Genomic DNA, 15,774 nt, shown 5'->3' with positions numbered 1-15,774 from the left:
GTCGCACATACACACACAAAATGTCAAGCCTCAAGGTAAAATGAATTGTAAAAAGGAAAAACTGCAGTCCATAAGAGCGTATTGTCCCATACAGAGCATACCGATTGGTACTCGGTTTTAGATGGCTGCATTGCTGATTAGTATATGATGTCACTGGTACGATGTCACACAAGACATAAATTGTGGCATTAATCTGCACCAATGTTTTCTAGAGATAGACCGATAATCGGCCGGGCCGATAATCGGGGCCGATATTTGACATATTGGTACATATCGGTATCGGCCTGTTTTATTAATCTGACGGCCGATATAAGCGATCCATTTAAAACTCCGTCTTTTCGCTTCGAATGCAGCCCAGAGCGTCTCTGTCTGTTATGGAGTCCAACTCCAGCAACGTAACGCCCATAGCAGCATTTGATTGGTTAGCCGTGCAAGAGCCAGAACCAATCAGTAGTGTATGCCGTGTATCACAGTAGCCGGTCACACACGCACCCACGGACACAACGCGAGACACATGCTTCGAAGGTAAGTTAAAAGAGAAGAGACTCCGCCGAACTTTTCACCATGATAAGCTAAACACATTGAATTTTGTTGTGTATTAAATGCACTATATGAATGGAGCTGCATTGCCTTGCATTGAATCCCCGCTAGCTAACAGTGGTGTGTTCAGCTTAGCATGTATGCTAACATCCAGTAGCTAATTCGCTACTTGAACTACTCGGGGAGGGAATCACCCACATTTTCACTTAATTAAGTAAACAATGTTTGTTAGAAAGGTTCCAAATATTAACAGTTGTCATTATTATATTGTCTTCTAGTTCCATGTTAAGAGTAGAGTAACGTCATTATTTTTACCTCTCGTGACGCACACATTGCATTCTGGGTCACGTCCACTACTTGTTGCATAGCGGTTATTATGCAGTTAGATGCCACAGTGACACTAAATAGCGTTTAGTTACTTTATATTGTGTTTATTTGTCGCACTGGTTTGCCATTGTGTGCCTTAAGCTTCGACGTCGATTTGATTGACAGCTCGTTGTGCACCTCGTTAAAGTCCGCTCCGTAACTAATTAAGTGTCTCAAACACCGTTTAACTACACGAACGTGTTCTCTTCCGTATGTTAGACATTATCCTCTCAATGGATGCCACTAATATGTAACATCTACGGCCGTAGTCGGCTGCAATTAATGTTCAGTGATGTAATTTCGTTAAGTGCATCATACTTTGAATAATGAGCTCATGTTTGGTGTGTTGTATAACTTTCTCGTGTGTTAGTAACTATTCATGTGGACAGCTAAGATAGTGCTTGTTAATGTGAATTAGCAATGTTGCAGCCCAGTTATTATTTAGACAAGTACATCTGTGCCATTAAGTGATACAGTACAGTACAGTAGTGAGAGAATAGTGTGCCCATATACACACGTGTCTATAAGTGTAAAACACATTAAACAGCAGAAACTGGCAGCGGTCCACCGCAACAATGTCTGTTTAACCAAGTTATTCTTACTATTATTATAACAAAGTTATTTTACTCTACCTTTTTCTGCGTTGATTGGTGCATCCTAAGTGGCAGTAAACTACATGATGAAGTGTCTTTTGACAGTTCTCTTGTAGAGAGGAGTAGCATGATATTGCTGTTCTCGATTTAAGATCCTAAGCTTATCAATACTGTCTATATGGTAACAATAACAATAATCATAATAAGGTCTGCAAGAACTGTATGGTGTTCAGGGATGAATAGTTTTTCTCATGGATTTTTCTTTTTTTTTTTGGGTTGTAGTAAGTAATGCCACAGCTGATGCACATTTTGAATGACAGGGTTCCTCCTATTACTTCAAAATATAAAAATATAACATTTATAGAATAAAACTACAAGTATCCCAAATGCTATAAAAGGTAATGTCACGTTGGCCCCCACATTTAACTCCCCCCCGCCACCAACATCTTATTGCAGATGGAAGGATGTAAAATGAAAAGTGCAGTGCGAGATCCATTGTAAAGAACGGTTAGGGTTTGCATTATTCAAAAATTTGGTGCCAACATTTTAACTTTTACTGCAAATGAATATCGGCTTCAAATATCGGTTATCTGCCTCCTTGACTACCGATAATCGGTATCGGTATCGGCCCTGAAAAAAGCACATCGGTCTATCTCTAATGTTTTCATATAAATGGTTGTTTAGTGTCTTTTTGCATATATTTTTCTTCAATAATATTTTCCAGTTAGAAGTATCTCAGGAATGTTTGAGCTGAATTCATCACTTGGACTCCACAGTGCCAGTGAGGTTGACAACTTGGCTAATAATATACTTGTCCATACGCCAACATTTTGGGGTTCTTAATTTTGACATAATGTGTAAGCAAAGTAATGCCTCAGTGCATCCATGTGTAAAAGGCGACTACCGCCTGGTGGTAGTAGTTTATCAGTTTGTCTTAGTGATCACTGTTTACAGTCTATTTTGTTTAAATTATATGGGATGTTAAGTGCCAATAAAACGGCAACATTTCCTGTTTGGATTCCCTAACGGTGCGTGGGTTTTCATGGAAAACTAACAGAGCCTTTAGAGCAAATTACGTAAGACTGTTGCCCTAACCATGGATCTGCCAACAGCTTTTTTTTTCTACACGAGTCATCAGTTAAAGTGTGTCAAACTAAATATATGGGCAAACCCCACTTTATTGTGCTTGCAGTTTCACTCAAAAACATGAATAGACACCTGCAATTTCAAGCTAAAACAATTATGAATACACAGACATGGTGGAACAGGAACATTTTGTTTGAGTGAATCTTTCCCACAATGGTGCACAGATGCACTCTGCTCGCTGCCACGGGTATTCCCGCCACTAACAGTTTCTAACCTATTCAGCTCAGCCGCTGGCCGATTACAGACTCCTCTGTAGCATGTTCGCCCACTGCTAGCTAGTGTATTTACAAAACTGATGTCATCATGTATAACTCGCACAAACAACAAAAATATGAGTCAGATATTTAATGACTGGAAACCGAGCTTAGTATTGAATTGCACCAGACAGCAACAATAATATCCGATACATACATATAAATAGACCGTGAAGTGTGCCAGTATGAAAAAGTATTGTGTACCATTTTCCGAGTTGAGCTTGTCCAGATCTGTGCCTGCAACAGATGCTGGTAGCCCTGCAGGAGGTGTAAGTTAATGCTCCCAGATTTATTGCAGATGAATGTGTTCCGCACGTTTGTTTACACTTTTCATTGTGAAAGACTGTCACAGTGAGCGAGCGCACTTGTTGCTGATGTTAATGAGCAGTTGAGTACCATCTGGCAATATTTATTTGTATGATAAGGCTTTGGCACCTAACCATCTGGTATCAACATAAAATGTTGTATATGGCTACAGATCTTTTTTCTTTTTTACTTTGTCCTTGTGGAAGTTATGCTAAAAGGAGATTTCTTTAGTGCCCAAAAGTCATAGGCCTGTTTTTCTTGTCAAACTAAACATAAAGCAAGCTCATTTAAAACAACCAACCGGCAACCACATAGCGTTGCTCTCGGTAAGTCAGTTTAGCTTGATACTAACCAGTAACCAACAATGCAAAATGTCATTAACAGACTAACAACTATCAGTGTATTATGGTATTACAACAACAGATATTTGAATTTGAATAGTGGTTGGAACAGATTAAGAAAGATGATGATGAGATTTTGAATGTTTTGAGGTATCAGCGTGGTTGTTGTGCAATGAATTAAACTCGTATCTCTACCACTGTAACATGTTTTCCACCATCATAACTCATGAGGGGTCTACTGTCCCCAAGGAAACGCATTGCAAAAACTAGTGGTGAATTCACTGAGGGATGACTGGATTTGTAATCTAGTAGGGTACAGCTACAGCGCATTGCTCACCTTGCCCTTTTGCCCTCTGCTCTGCAGATGTTTGCACACTTGCCACTGCATTTGTTTAGTCACTGTATCCCACAAGGATGCATTGGATTTCGTGGTTTGTTCACTGCTTACGTAAGATATGAGAGCTCACTTTTGAAGAATTCATATCACGCTTTCCCCGTTGATAGGTGGCTGTTATTTTTGCTACTGTACAATGAAACAACAATTGCTCTTGAGGGCCCAACTCCCTCTGTTTACATCTGCTTACAGACCCATATTCCAAACACTATAGAAACAAAAGCAACAACCGCAAACACATTATATAACGTTTGACCCGGAATGACCCTTCCCTCCATATGTTGAATTGCATGTGAGCGCCGCATAGATCCACTGGCTGCAGGCAACCATCTTCCTGTTTAATGGCTTTTGCAATTTGCACCTCTGGGCATTTGCTGAAGTTTTGATTCTCTGCTGGTATGTTGTTTGGTTAGTCTTTGATCTGTGTGACACAGTAGGCTACTTGCGGTCTTTCTTCAGCGTATCCCAAAATCCATTTGGTGTCACTTGAACCACGTAGTGTAAATCTAAGATGAATAGGTCTGGTGTGCTACTTTTTTTTACTACATTGTTACATTAATACATGTCAGTGTTCTTAAAATAAAGACATCACAATGTGCTTTTAGGAATAACATTTTCTGAAACATTTATTTTAAGCGAACCTGAAATACGTTGCAGAGAGTTTTTGCAGCTTTGAAATTGTGAGGGTGGAGTTCACGCTGAGCTAGTGACGTGTAAAACAAAAAAAGGTGGGGTTAGTGATGTGTAAAACCGACCTGCTGAAACAGCCCATTTGAGAGTGCTGTCTGAGCTAATGTGATACAAACGCCCATAGGAAAGGGAAACATGGGTTGTTTATTTCACAACTTTGGGGACTTAGTCAGGCTATGGTAAGGCATACTTATGTCCAAAACCCCCCAAAAGTGAACATTTCATATGAGGGCACCTTTAAGGTTGCTGTGGGATGTTCTCCAAAGACTGGTCAACGTTGCCTGTATACAACATGCAGTCTATTATGTATTCACAAATCCATACTACAGGAAAAAAACAAAATGGGGAGTTACTCCCTTGTACGCTTTATGCAGTGAAAATATTGTAAGTGCTTTTCTCTTCTATAGGCAAAGTTAATTATAGTTGTTGCCGACTGTGTTAATGTCAACATAAACTGAAATGCTGGTAAGTGTTGAAAATGAACATCTGGCCTCTTTTTCCCATCCCCAGAGAGTCCAGCGAGGATTGCAATGGGATCAGTGGTGCTCTGTCAGTGGAGTCTGTGCCGGGGCCAAGATTGAACTGGTGCACTGCCAACACCGCTCCCCCTGCCCTCGCTCTAGCCCCTGCACCGGGGCCCGAGCCCATGCCCAACCCTGTCAGAATGGGGGACGGCCTGGACGCAGCGCAGATGTCGGGCGGCAGCAGCAGCAGTAGCAGCGGCAGCCAGGGGCAGCCCCAGACAGGTGGCAACCCCCCACCCCCGGAATACATCAACCTTGACAGGCCCAAGCGCCAGACCAATCAGCTGCAGTACCTGCTCAAGGTGGTGGTGAAGGCCCTGTGGAAGCACCAGTTCGCCTGGCCGTTCCAATCGCCAGTGGATTCAGTCAAACTCAATCTGCCCGTAAGTCTTTTTAGTTTTTTGATTCAGAATGGTTCTTAATGCTAAATGCAAATAAAACCATACAGTATAGTGTACATATCCCTGGTTCACCATTCACAAATTTACATTCATGCTTTTGTATGTGGAACCTATCCCTAACTTTTAGCTAAAAAACAAAATAAAACACTTGAGTTGTTGTCCTCGTTCTGAAATGCCTTAAGATACTACAAAATGCTGTCAAAGGCCTATCTCAATATGTAAGTACAGCAATTGGTGTCAAGGAAGTATGTTGACGTGATAATCTCCACTGAGAGACAAGATTGCGCTGTTAGTGCAAGATAGAGTCGTTGTCCAAAACGTGTGTTCATGTGCGCATTTCTGGTGTGTTTTTGCAAAAATGTAATCATCTGTAAGCCATTTGCTTTTTAGAGTATTGTCAGGACGACTACTACAAATGTAGAGAGGGGTAAAAAAGGATTTGGCCGACTTCCAGTAGGGTGTCTATGGGATACTGGCCAAGTATTTTTCCCCCACTGTAGTTAGTAACATCAATTACAGCCTAGTGAATCTAGTGAATAGCAGAGGATTATTGGACACTCATTTGTACGGCTGTACCATAAGTATCGGACAAATAACTATCAGACTGATCATGGATATGGAACTGCACCGATAGCAAGAGCCACTTGAAATTCTCTTAACGTTGATCTGGTTACTGTCACTTTAGGTGCGGCGCCTCTGCTGCATGAATTGGCAGGTACATGTTGCAAATGTGAAAATCTTTCAGTTTTAATTGACTGACTCATCACTTCAGCCTTACTAAAAACACTTGCTGAATTTTCTGCAGTCACGAGGTCCTTAAATAATTAGTCATGGATTTGTCATTTGCTTTGCATATCCTGGCCTGCTGACATAATCGAAAGAATTTGCTCTCCTAGATTTGTGAACAACTCGATCCTTTTTGCAGGACTACTACACAATAATAAAACATCCTATGGACATGGGAACGATCAAGAAAAGGCTTGAAAACAGCTACTACTGGAATGCCCAAGAATGTATCCAAGACTTCAACAAGATGTTTACCAACTGCTACATGTACAATAAGGTGCTGCAGTAGTGCTGTTGGTAATTAGATGAAGTACAGAAGCTGACGAGACTTCATGTTGCTCCATGTTTGTCTGTCACTGCAGCCTTCAGATGACATAGTCTTAATGGCGAAGGCGCTAGAGAAGGCATTCCTCCAAAAGGTCGCCGACATGCCTCAGGAAGAAATTGAGATTGCGGTCATGACAGGGAAGGGCCGGGGCCGAGGTCGGAGAGATGCCGGTATGTGCTTTTTAAGTTCATGTCATAATCGTGTGTCGTCAATCATGTTGCTTTTCCCGAGCCTAACTATTTCTCAACCATTATTCAGGTCTCAACTTGAAACCAGGAGCTATAATCGACCCTTCGTCCACAACTCCTCAAACTCGAGGTCTGTCAAACCTCTCGGCAGCACCTCAGACCAGAGGACCGGCGCAGGGCCCGCCTTCACTACCTCCTCAGCCTTTAATGCAGGCCCTCCCGTCCCACGTTCCCCCGACGTTACCAGGCCACGCGGCACAGCTTGGAGCACCGTACGCTATGGGCCAATTGGATTGCACTCTTCAAGTTCCCATGATGACCTCTGTGCCTCCCCCTGTTCAGACCTCCCTTCCCCCGGCGTCCATCCAGAGCACTGCCCCCATGCTGCAAAACCCTATCACCATGACCAAAGTGAGTGTGCAATTGACGTGGGGAGAATCATTAACTTCATTTCATAGCTTAATCTCGCCGACATCGATGTGTCTTGCAACATAGAGGTAAAAGTAAGCCAAATAAATAAGAGCAGAGGTTAGGCACATGAGAGATCTGCACATGCCATAGAAAATATATTCAGACCTACAGATCATTTTGGGTTCATAACAATTAACGCAAGCTGTTTTCAGCATATTACACAGTAAAATACAAAAGGCGCAACAGTTTTTGAACTCCTAATTCTCAACTGCTCGGAGTCCTGTTATTGGAATTTTTACAATATCACGGCATGGCTCAGTGATAGAGTGGCTGTTTCCCAAGCCAGAGGTTGTGTGTTCGATCCCATGCCATTGTGATCACATCGAAGTATCCTTGAGCAAAATACTGAATCCCCAGTTGCTCCTGATGTTGCGTCATCACTAAGTGACGAGTAGTCAAATATAAAGTGCTTTGAGGGCCTTGTAAGGTGGAAAAGCACTATATAAATGAACTACCATTTACCATTCTGTTTGTACAATAAATTAAAATGATTTTTTTTTTTTTACTGATTGAAACTACGTAATTTCATCAGATCTCATCCTGGAGAAATTTTGTCTTACTCTCACATTCCAGAAACTAGGGCTGAATGGTTTTTAAAAATTGCAATTTTTTTTTTTTTGTAATCTTGATTAAACACAAGCAATAATTTATTGATAAAGACAATATCAGATTTATTACACATACCGGTAAATATTTTGGTCTTATAGGTCAGTCTTACACAAATAGAAAGTTTGGATTTTACAGTATTAAATAATATAACTAGATTATTATTTTTTAAATCAAATTAATCACATTTTTAATTAATCATGATTCATTATTTACTGTTGTTAAAAAGTCTATTTAATCATTTTTTTTTCAACTAGAAAAAAACCAAACATATCTTGTATTTAAATATACAATGTGTGTAATTCATTATATTGCATGTTTATATTTATTCTCAACAGCCAGTCAGAGTCAAATCAAATAAAAATCCTGCAAGATGTTCATAACTTTTTTTTAATATGCTATAGTATTTGTCTTAAAGTAAAAAGCTATTAAGCGACAGATGGATGAGTTCCACAAAAAAATGTGCTATGTGGCTGGTAGGTGTAATGTGATATAGTGTTTAAACACTGTATGTTTGTAGTTTATTCTCTGTCTTCCATTGTTGCTGTTGCTTTCCAGCAAAGAAAGAGCCAGAAAAGAAAAGCAGACACTACAACGCCCACAGCTAACGACCAGCTCAGCGAGTCTTCCCCGGCCGAGTCCAAGTCGGGGAAGACTCTGCCCAGGCGGGAGAGCACCCGCCCTACCAAAATGATCAAGAAAGAGGCGGCGGACTCACAGCATCAAGTAGCAATGGGCATGGGAATGAGCGGGCCCAGTAGTGGTCATAGCCCCATCCCACAAGATCAACTGGGATACTGTTTGAGCCTGGTCAGGGAGATGTTGTCCAAGAAACATACGATGTACGCCTGGCCCTTCTACAAACCCGTCGATGTGGCTGCGCTAGGGCTTCACGATTATCACGACATCATCAAACATCCCATGGACCTAAGCACCATTAAGGTGTGTATAAATTCTGACTAAGCGTTGAATCTGACATTCAGTCATCAATTTCCTTGATTTATTTGTGTTTTTCATAGGCCAAGTTGGAGAACAGACAATACCGGGATCCCCAGGAATTTGCTGCCGATGTGCGGTTAATGTTTTCCAACTGCTACAAATATAATCCGCCTGACCACGAGGTGGTGGCAATGGCACGCAAGCTGCAGGTAAACGTTTCCATTTGGTTCAAGATGTGTCAGTATGATTAAGTGTTTCTTGAATAAATACGTCGGAAATAAAATGCGTTTTTAGGGGGAAGCTGGAGCATCTTACTGCTATTTTTGGCGTTCTTACATATTTACAGGTAACTGCAGGAGGACAGTGGAAGAAGTCTTGATAAATACAGTGCATTTTAACAACAATGAAAGATACATCTGTTGTCAAGTTGTGGTTTTCTTCTCGTCTCAACCAGTGGGAAAAGGGTCACTTTTTACTTTCTGGTAGGCTGCTATGTCAAAAATTCCAAATATAGGCACGCTGTTTGCGCGGACCTTTGACACTGAGCAAGTATAGCGTGTGTGAGGGCTCGTTCGAACATGCCTATAGAACGGATTACATTCGTCAATCGAGGTACCAAGTACGTGCATATACGTGCATCCGCTTGGACACAAATGACTTGAAAAAAATGTTGTAGTGTTGGTCTCAAATTGTTCTCAAAATGAGAGGAAAACATGCAAAACAAAGATACAAGTATGAAGGTATTTTACCACAGTTTTTGGTGAACAACAAAACCATACTATCATATATGTTAAGCGTCATTGGAGCATTTCAAGGTTTCAAATCTTCAGTGGCACTTGAGTTCACTCCATTCAGACATCCAGACGTGGGTGCGTCAATGAATTTTGAGCGTCCGTCATTCGGCAATCATCAACAGTTGGGACAACCTTGCCTGATCGTCAAGCCGTCAGTATTTCAACCTGACCCGCATTGTAATCATCAATCCATCATTTGTCGATTGTTCAGCAAATCTTTCCATCATTTGGAGTAGTCGTCCATCAATACTCCGTAATTCGCCAGTCCGTCAGCAAAATTAGACATATTGACGGGCGAAAACCACTTCAGGCATTGCTTACTTTGTCAATTTTTCGAAGTTCGCAGTCAATCAGCAATCATCAACAAAATGGCCGTCCGTCATTGATGGATTGTCGGACCTTCCGTCAATATTAATGGAATGCCCACAAACATCAACCAGGAATTTCCAAAAGGGACTGAATTTTGCAAGCTCAAGTTGCTCACTTTGAAAGGTCAGGCAGAAAAATAGGCACAGTTATACCCAAAATGTATGAATGAAGCGCTCATATGAACTTGCCTGGGACATCCCTCGGGCTAAAAAAGCATACAGGGGAGTTTGTCAAAACGATGAGAAAGAGAGCTAGGCAGTGAAGGGATTGAATGGGGGCTGTTAATGTCTGCCCATGTGTGTGATGTGGCTCTTTGCATAACAGAAAAAATTGTGGTTGTGGCTCTTATTCTCTGAGTGGTTGTCCACCCCTGGGCTAGTGTTCACCGCAGGATGTAGGAAGATGGCGATAGTTGACGCCATGGCAGTGTTACTCGTCAATAAATTCTTTAAATAGATGGAACTCCACAACATAAACAACGAATAACAGTGAAGGGCATGCAACATTATCATTCATCATTTTATCTTATAGGATGTGTTTGAGATGCGCTTTGCCAAGATGCCAGATGAACCAGAGTGCAAGCCTCTTGCCTCCGTCCCAACTCCTCCGCTCCACCACCCTGCCCCGGTTAAACCCCAGCCTCCGATGGCCCACGTCGCCTCCTCCTCTGACAGCTCCAGCGACTCCTCCTCCGAGTCCGAGTCTTCGACGGACGACTCAGAGGAGGAGCGAGCTCAGAGGTTGGCAGAGCTCCAAGAGCAGGTCAGTGTGAAATGAGGAAACTTTCTATGAAGTTTTGTCGCAGTCCTTGCTCGTGATAAGAAAGCGGCCACTTGTCTCGGTGTAGCTGAAGGCTGTCCACGAGCAGCTGGCTGCCCTTTCCCAACCTCAAGCCAGCAAACCAAAGAGAAAAGAGAAGGAAAAGAAGGAAAAGAAGAAAGACAAACATAAAAAGAAAGTTGGCATGCCCAGTCTTGTTGACGAGATCCAGGATGCTGCACCTGTCTCCCAGCTGTCGAAAAGGACCAAGACCAGTACAAACAACAATAAAGAGCTTCCCAAGAAGAAATCCAGGTGGGTTCATTTGGATTTCTCTTCACTGATGGCTTATAAAAGTTTATAGGAGGAAAAAAGTACATTGGTGCCTTGACTTATACGTTTAATTTGTTCTGTGTCAATGCTCTTAAGTCATAAAACTCACACGAATGAAAGGACACATCCCATTGATCTGTTTCAGCTTGTTATTTAAAAATCACTGAGTGTGTACAGTATTGTACTTTAGGAAAAGATACAATAATGTTGTAAATATATTAAAAGTAAGCATTTAAACCTTTAGTGCATTATAATTTCATTCTTAAATACCCATTGACTGTGCTTCCTCTGGTGTGAGTGCCTTGGCCACCAAGGGGCAGTTAGAATACAGCTGTGCATAAAACCCAAAGAACAATTTTACAAGTAAGTGGCTCAATAAACTATGCATAAATGACACAGGCATACAGTTTATCATGCAAACCTCTTTACAATATACATATTGATACAGAGGCATCAAAATCGATATTGCACATTCATTCATAAAGTTTCCCGGCGCGTCTCTGAAAGCTGCACCTTGCTATTCAGTGGGAACACATTTCAACCAGGCACAGCTCTGGCGGTAAACCGGAAGCGTTGCTAACAATACAAGAAGAAAACATTTTTGACATCCAGCGTAATAGAAATATCATTTGGGTATACATGTGACTGTTTTCATAAAAATCTATGTAAAGTAATATAAGCTATTAGGACACTATCACATTAAAGTTTGTGTATTGGAATACATGTGTATCGTGATAGGTATCGTATCATGAGCCCTGTATTGTGAAGTTGTTGGCAATACCCGGCCAGCCCAAGTAATGTTTTCACAGAGGATACCTGTGCGTATTGTTATATTGTCTGTATGCATATGTCGCTGTAGCATTTCTGACAACTATCCACTGAGTAAAGGGTTACAACTACTGCAACATCTATGCTACGTTTGATAGCTTGTCTGAGATGTGGTTTGGTTAAATACCCTTAAATTGTTCACTATCCGTTGCATGTTATAAAGTCCCACTGCCACCCTTTAGAGCCCATGAAAAAATGTCCTCACAACTCGAGACAAAAATTGTCTGTACAGTATCTGAAAATTTGTAAAGCCTGTAAGTCTGGGTACCACTGTACATGAATATTATCGTATGAGGTAATTATTTTTGTTAATTTTGTTTCTGTTTATAGAAATATGATCACCCCTGTCTATCCCATTCTGTGATGATTGTCTTCATTTGAATTTTTACATCCCTTGGATTCCATTTTCTTGAGGCCTGCTCTCTTAATAGGCTTGCATATCTGTGTTGTATGTATAGCAAAAAAGAGACTCCGAAAAACAACCAGCCCCCCAACCTTCCGCCTGTTCTCGGCCTGGAAGACAACCTGGCGGGTTCATCGGCTTCGTCGGATAAGTGCAAGCCCATGACGTATGAAGAGAAGAGGCAACTAAGTCTGGACATCAATAAGCTTCCCGGTGACAAACTGGGCCGCGTAGTCCACATCATCCAGTCGAGAGAGCCCTCGCTCAAGAATTCCAACCCCGACGAGATCGAGATTGACTTTGAAACACTCAAGCCCTCCACCCTGCGAGAGCTGGAGCGATACGTGTCCACGTGCCTTCGCAAGAAAAAGAAGGGTGGAGGTCAGCTGTTTTTGCATCTCATCCTAGAGTGGCGTTGGGATGTTGAGATTTACACACGATTGTTTTGCAGCTGAGAAGTCTATGGAGTCCATGGTTACCACCAAAAAGACTGGATCTTCTTCTGACAGCAGTGGCTCCAGTTCTGATAGTGAAACCGAAGCTCCAGGTAAGTCCTTTTTAAGTTTGGCCAATCTAATTCTTTTTGTTCAACAAATCCTAAACTCTTTCAGGGATGGTGAAGCCGCAAAAGAAGAAGGCCCAATCTGTGAAGGAAGGAAAGAAGACGCAGTCACACGTGCAGGGTGCCCCCGCTCAGCCTGCGCTTCATCCGCAAGCGGCAGCTTTTCAGCCTCAGATGAAGCAGAATCAGGCCCCTCCTGTGGACTATATGCCTCCCCCTGTAACCGCCCTGGAGTCTTCCCAGATGCTGGAGAACAGCTTTGAGTCCTTGCCGGCGTTCGGCCAGCCCCTCATGCATCTTTCCCACCATTCGGGAAACTCCTCATCCCCCGCGCCGCCTCAGCTCAGCGCTAACACCGCTGGGCCGGTGTCCCCCGAGACGCACCCCTTCCTCAACCAACATCCAATTCTGCCCTCTCCAGGTAGGCTTGGCCTTTGTCAGAATTATATACATAAATAAATGCCAATCTATGATTGGCCAGTTGGTCTTTTTTTTTTTTTTTTTTTTTTTTTCTCAATGAACAATACTGAGTGGCACCCCTGTAAAGTCATATCCAATCTGTTCTGTTACAATCATCTTCCAATTTGTTTGGTTGTCCCAATAATTGAAATGCACTGTGGGTTTCATTTTGGAAAGAAAAAAAACGCCCTCTTGTGGCTGTACTAGAAAAGAGAAAAAGAGAAAATTGACATTCATTTTATGCAATTTTAAGGGGAAATTGAATACTATATTGGGAAATTTAGGTCTTGCTTTAAAATTGTCTGTCGTTTTTTTGAGTGCGGGGGTGGAATTTTATGTATCAAAAGGTCATGATAACGACTAAACAGTTAAACTCATACTGGTAACTAGGGGTGTTTAAAAAAATTTGATTTGGCAATATACTGTTATATTACAGCGCGCAATTCTCGAATCACATCAATATGCGGCCGAATCGATGTTTATACATCCATTTCTGAATGACAAAGTGTGTCCAAACCTTTGGCCTGTAATGTATCTAATGGGGGTGAAATCACTTTGCTATTTTACGTAGCTACAATCAGTGGTTCATCTGTTAAGATACTTAAAGGGATACTTCACTTATTTAGCCCATTATAGCAATAAAAAGTTCATATTTTGTGTGTAGTTAATTTGATACTTTCATTATTTTTCACGTACAATTATTACCTTTAAAAACACATTTTGCAACTTGCTGTTGACTGAAAATGACATCACAAGGGCTCAGGTCACCAATCACAGCTCACCTGTTTTCTAGGTTTGGTCATGTGACATTCACAAGCTGAGCTGTGATTGGTGACCTGAGCCCTTGTGATGTCATTTTCAGTCGACAGAAAGTTGCAAAATGTCTTTTTAAAGGTACTAATTGTACATGAAAAATAATGAAAATGTCAAATTTATTATAGGCAAAATATTCATGTTTGACCGCCCAAAATGGCTAAATAAGTAAAGTATCCCATTAATCAAATAATTAGGCTTCCATTCTTGTGGTTGGGATTTCAAACATTAACTATTCAATTAGAATATTATGTAGTCCGAAGGCTTAAATAATAAACAACAAATCTTTTCGTACCCTAAGACTTTAGAACACTCCTTGAATTTGTAAAATATCAGTAGTAGTCAGCTATTATTTCACTCGTTTTAACGAATGTTTTAAGTTTTTGCTGTTGCATTGTTTCAGGACCGGTATCAAGGTATTTTGTGCAAGTATAGTATTGAAGTCAGAATTTTGAAATCGTGGCAACAGTTGGATGTTGAATTTATCACCGATTTGCGCACTTCCTGTGCCATGTCCAAATCTGCTTTCTAGTTAGTATTTGTATTCACTTCCCTGAAAAGCACAGTACACACTCTAGTTTAACTGTCTTTGGGCATATTCTAACATTAAATGTATTTAGATTTTTACATGTATATTGAAAATTTCATTTACTGTCATTTCAGCTGTAAAAATGATGGCAAAAAAGGTTTGGGAACACTCTGTATATTGATGGTATGTTTTATTTCTTGTCATTTAGCCTTGCACAGTTCCATGCCTCAGCAGCCGTCTCGACCGAGTCACAAGGCCGCGCCTCTTCATCCCAAACTTTCCCAGCAGCAGCCAGTGTTGCAGCAGCAGCCCACCTTACAGCAACAGCCAACTTTGCAGCAGCCCACGTTGCCGCAACATCACCCGCCGCAGCATCAACCGCCTCTCCAGCCCCAGCCGGCACCTCTGCCGCATCAGCTGCCCCCGCAGATCCTTCACCCTCCTCAGCCCATGCACCCGAGGCCGTTGTCGCCGCCGACGCTCACGCCCCAGGGCTTGCTGTCTTCCCAGCCTCCCCAGATGCTGCTGGAGGACGATGACGAGTCGGCCTCCTCGGCGCCCCTCAGCCAAGTGCAATTGTACCTGCAGCAGTTCCAGCAAGCCCGTCAGCCCCAGCAGTCCATGCAGTCGCTGCAGGCGCAGGCTCGTCAGCAGCAACAGCAGCAGCAGCAGCAAGCGGGACAGTCGTCCCTGCTCCAGTCAGTCCAGGGCCAACCTCAACTGTCCTCTCAAGCCACGCTGCCCAATCCCCAGCTTCCTCTTCAGGCGCCGGCTCCGGCAGCCCCGCCGCATCAAGCCCCGTCCCAGCAGATGTCCCTCCACCAGAGCCGCCACCTGCCGCACAGTCAGCCGCAGCAATTGAGCTACCAGCAGGTCTCCACGCTCATCGGTCAGCCTCAGGGGCCTTCCCACAAGGTGGCCGTGCCCAGCAGCAAAGCACAGCAGATCATCCAGCCCCCGGAGCAGCTGTCCCCTCGGCCGCCCAAGCCGGACCTTTTCATCGCAGGTGAAGCACCGAGGCGGGAAACGAGGCGATGCAATCGCACTGGCTG

The 15,774-nt window shown here is 42.5% G+C and overlaps 1 protein-coding gene across 2 annotated transcripts in view; it reads left to right on the top strand.

The window, feature by feature from the left end:
• The window catches only part of brd4 (bromodomain containing 4), a 37,275-nt gene that overhangs the window by 14,605 nt on the left and 6,896 nt on the right, over positions 1–15,774 (top strand). For both annotated transcript variants that reach the window (XM_077526534.1, XM_077526525.1), the window contains exons 2-13: positions 5,141–5,537; positions 6,481–6,618; positions 6,704–6,839; positions 6,928–7,268; positions 8,493–8,876; positions 8,954–9,082; positions 10,568–10,798; positions 10,884–11,110; positions 12,415–12,740; positions 12,811–12,906; positions 12,971–13,342; positions 14,931–15,728. In XM_077526534.1, coding sequence (XP_077382660.1) covers positions 5,277–5,537; positions 6,481–6,618; positions 6,704–6,839; positions 6,928–7,268; positions 8,493–8,876; positions 8,954–9,082; positions 10,568–10,798; positions 10,884–11,110; positions 12,415–12,740; positions 12,811–12,906; positions 12,971–13,342; positions 14,931–15,728 — 3,439 coding nt within the window. In that variant the 5' untranslated portion in view covers positions 5,141–5,276. The remainder of the gene's footprint in view (positions 1–5,140; positions 5,538–6,480; positions 6,619–6,703; positions 6,840–6,927; positions 7,269–8,492; positions 8,877–8,953; positions 9,083–10,567; positions 10,799–10,883; positions 11,111–12,414; positions 12,741–12,810; positions 12,907–12,970; positions 13,343–14,930; positions 15,729–15,774) is intronic.

This window comes from Festucalex cinctus, chromosome 1 (genome assembly GCF_051991245.1).
Source record: "Festucalex cinctus isolate MCC-2025b chromosome 1, RoL_Fcin_1.0, whole genome shotgun sequence".
In the NCBI taxonomy this organism is placed as follows: domain Eukaryota; kingdom Metazoa; phylum Chordata; class Actinopteri; order Syngnathiformes; family Syngnathidae; genus Festucalex; species Festucalex cinctus.
Note: the sequence above shows the minus strand (reverse complement) of the source record. Positions and strands in the feature narration are given on the sequence as shown.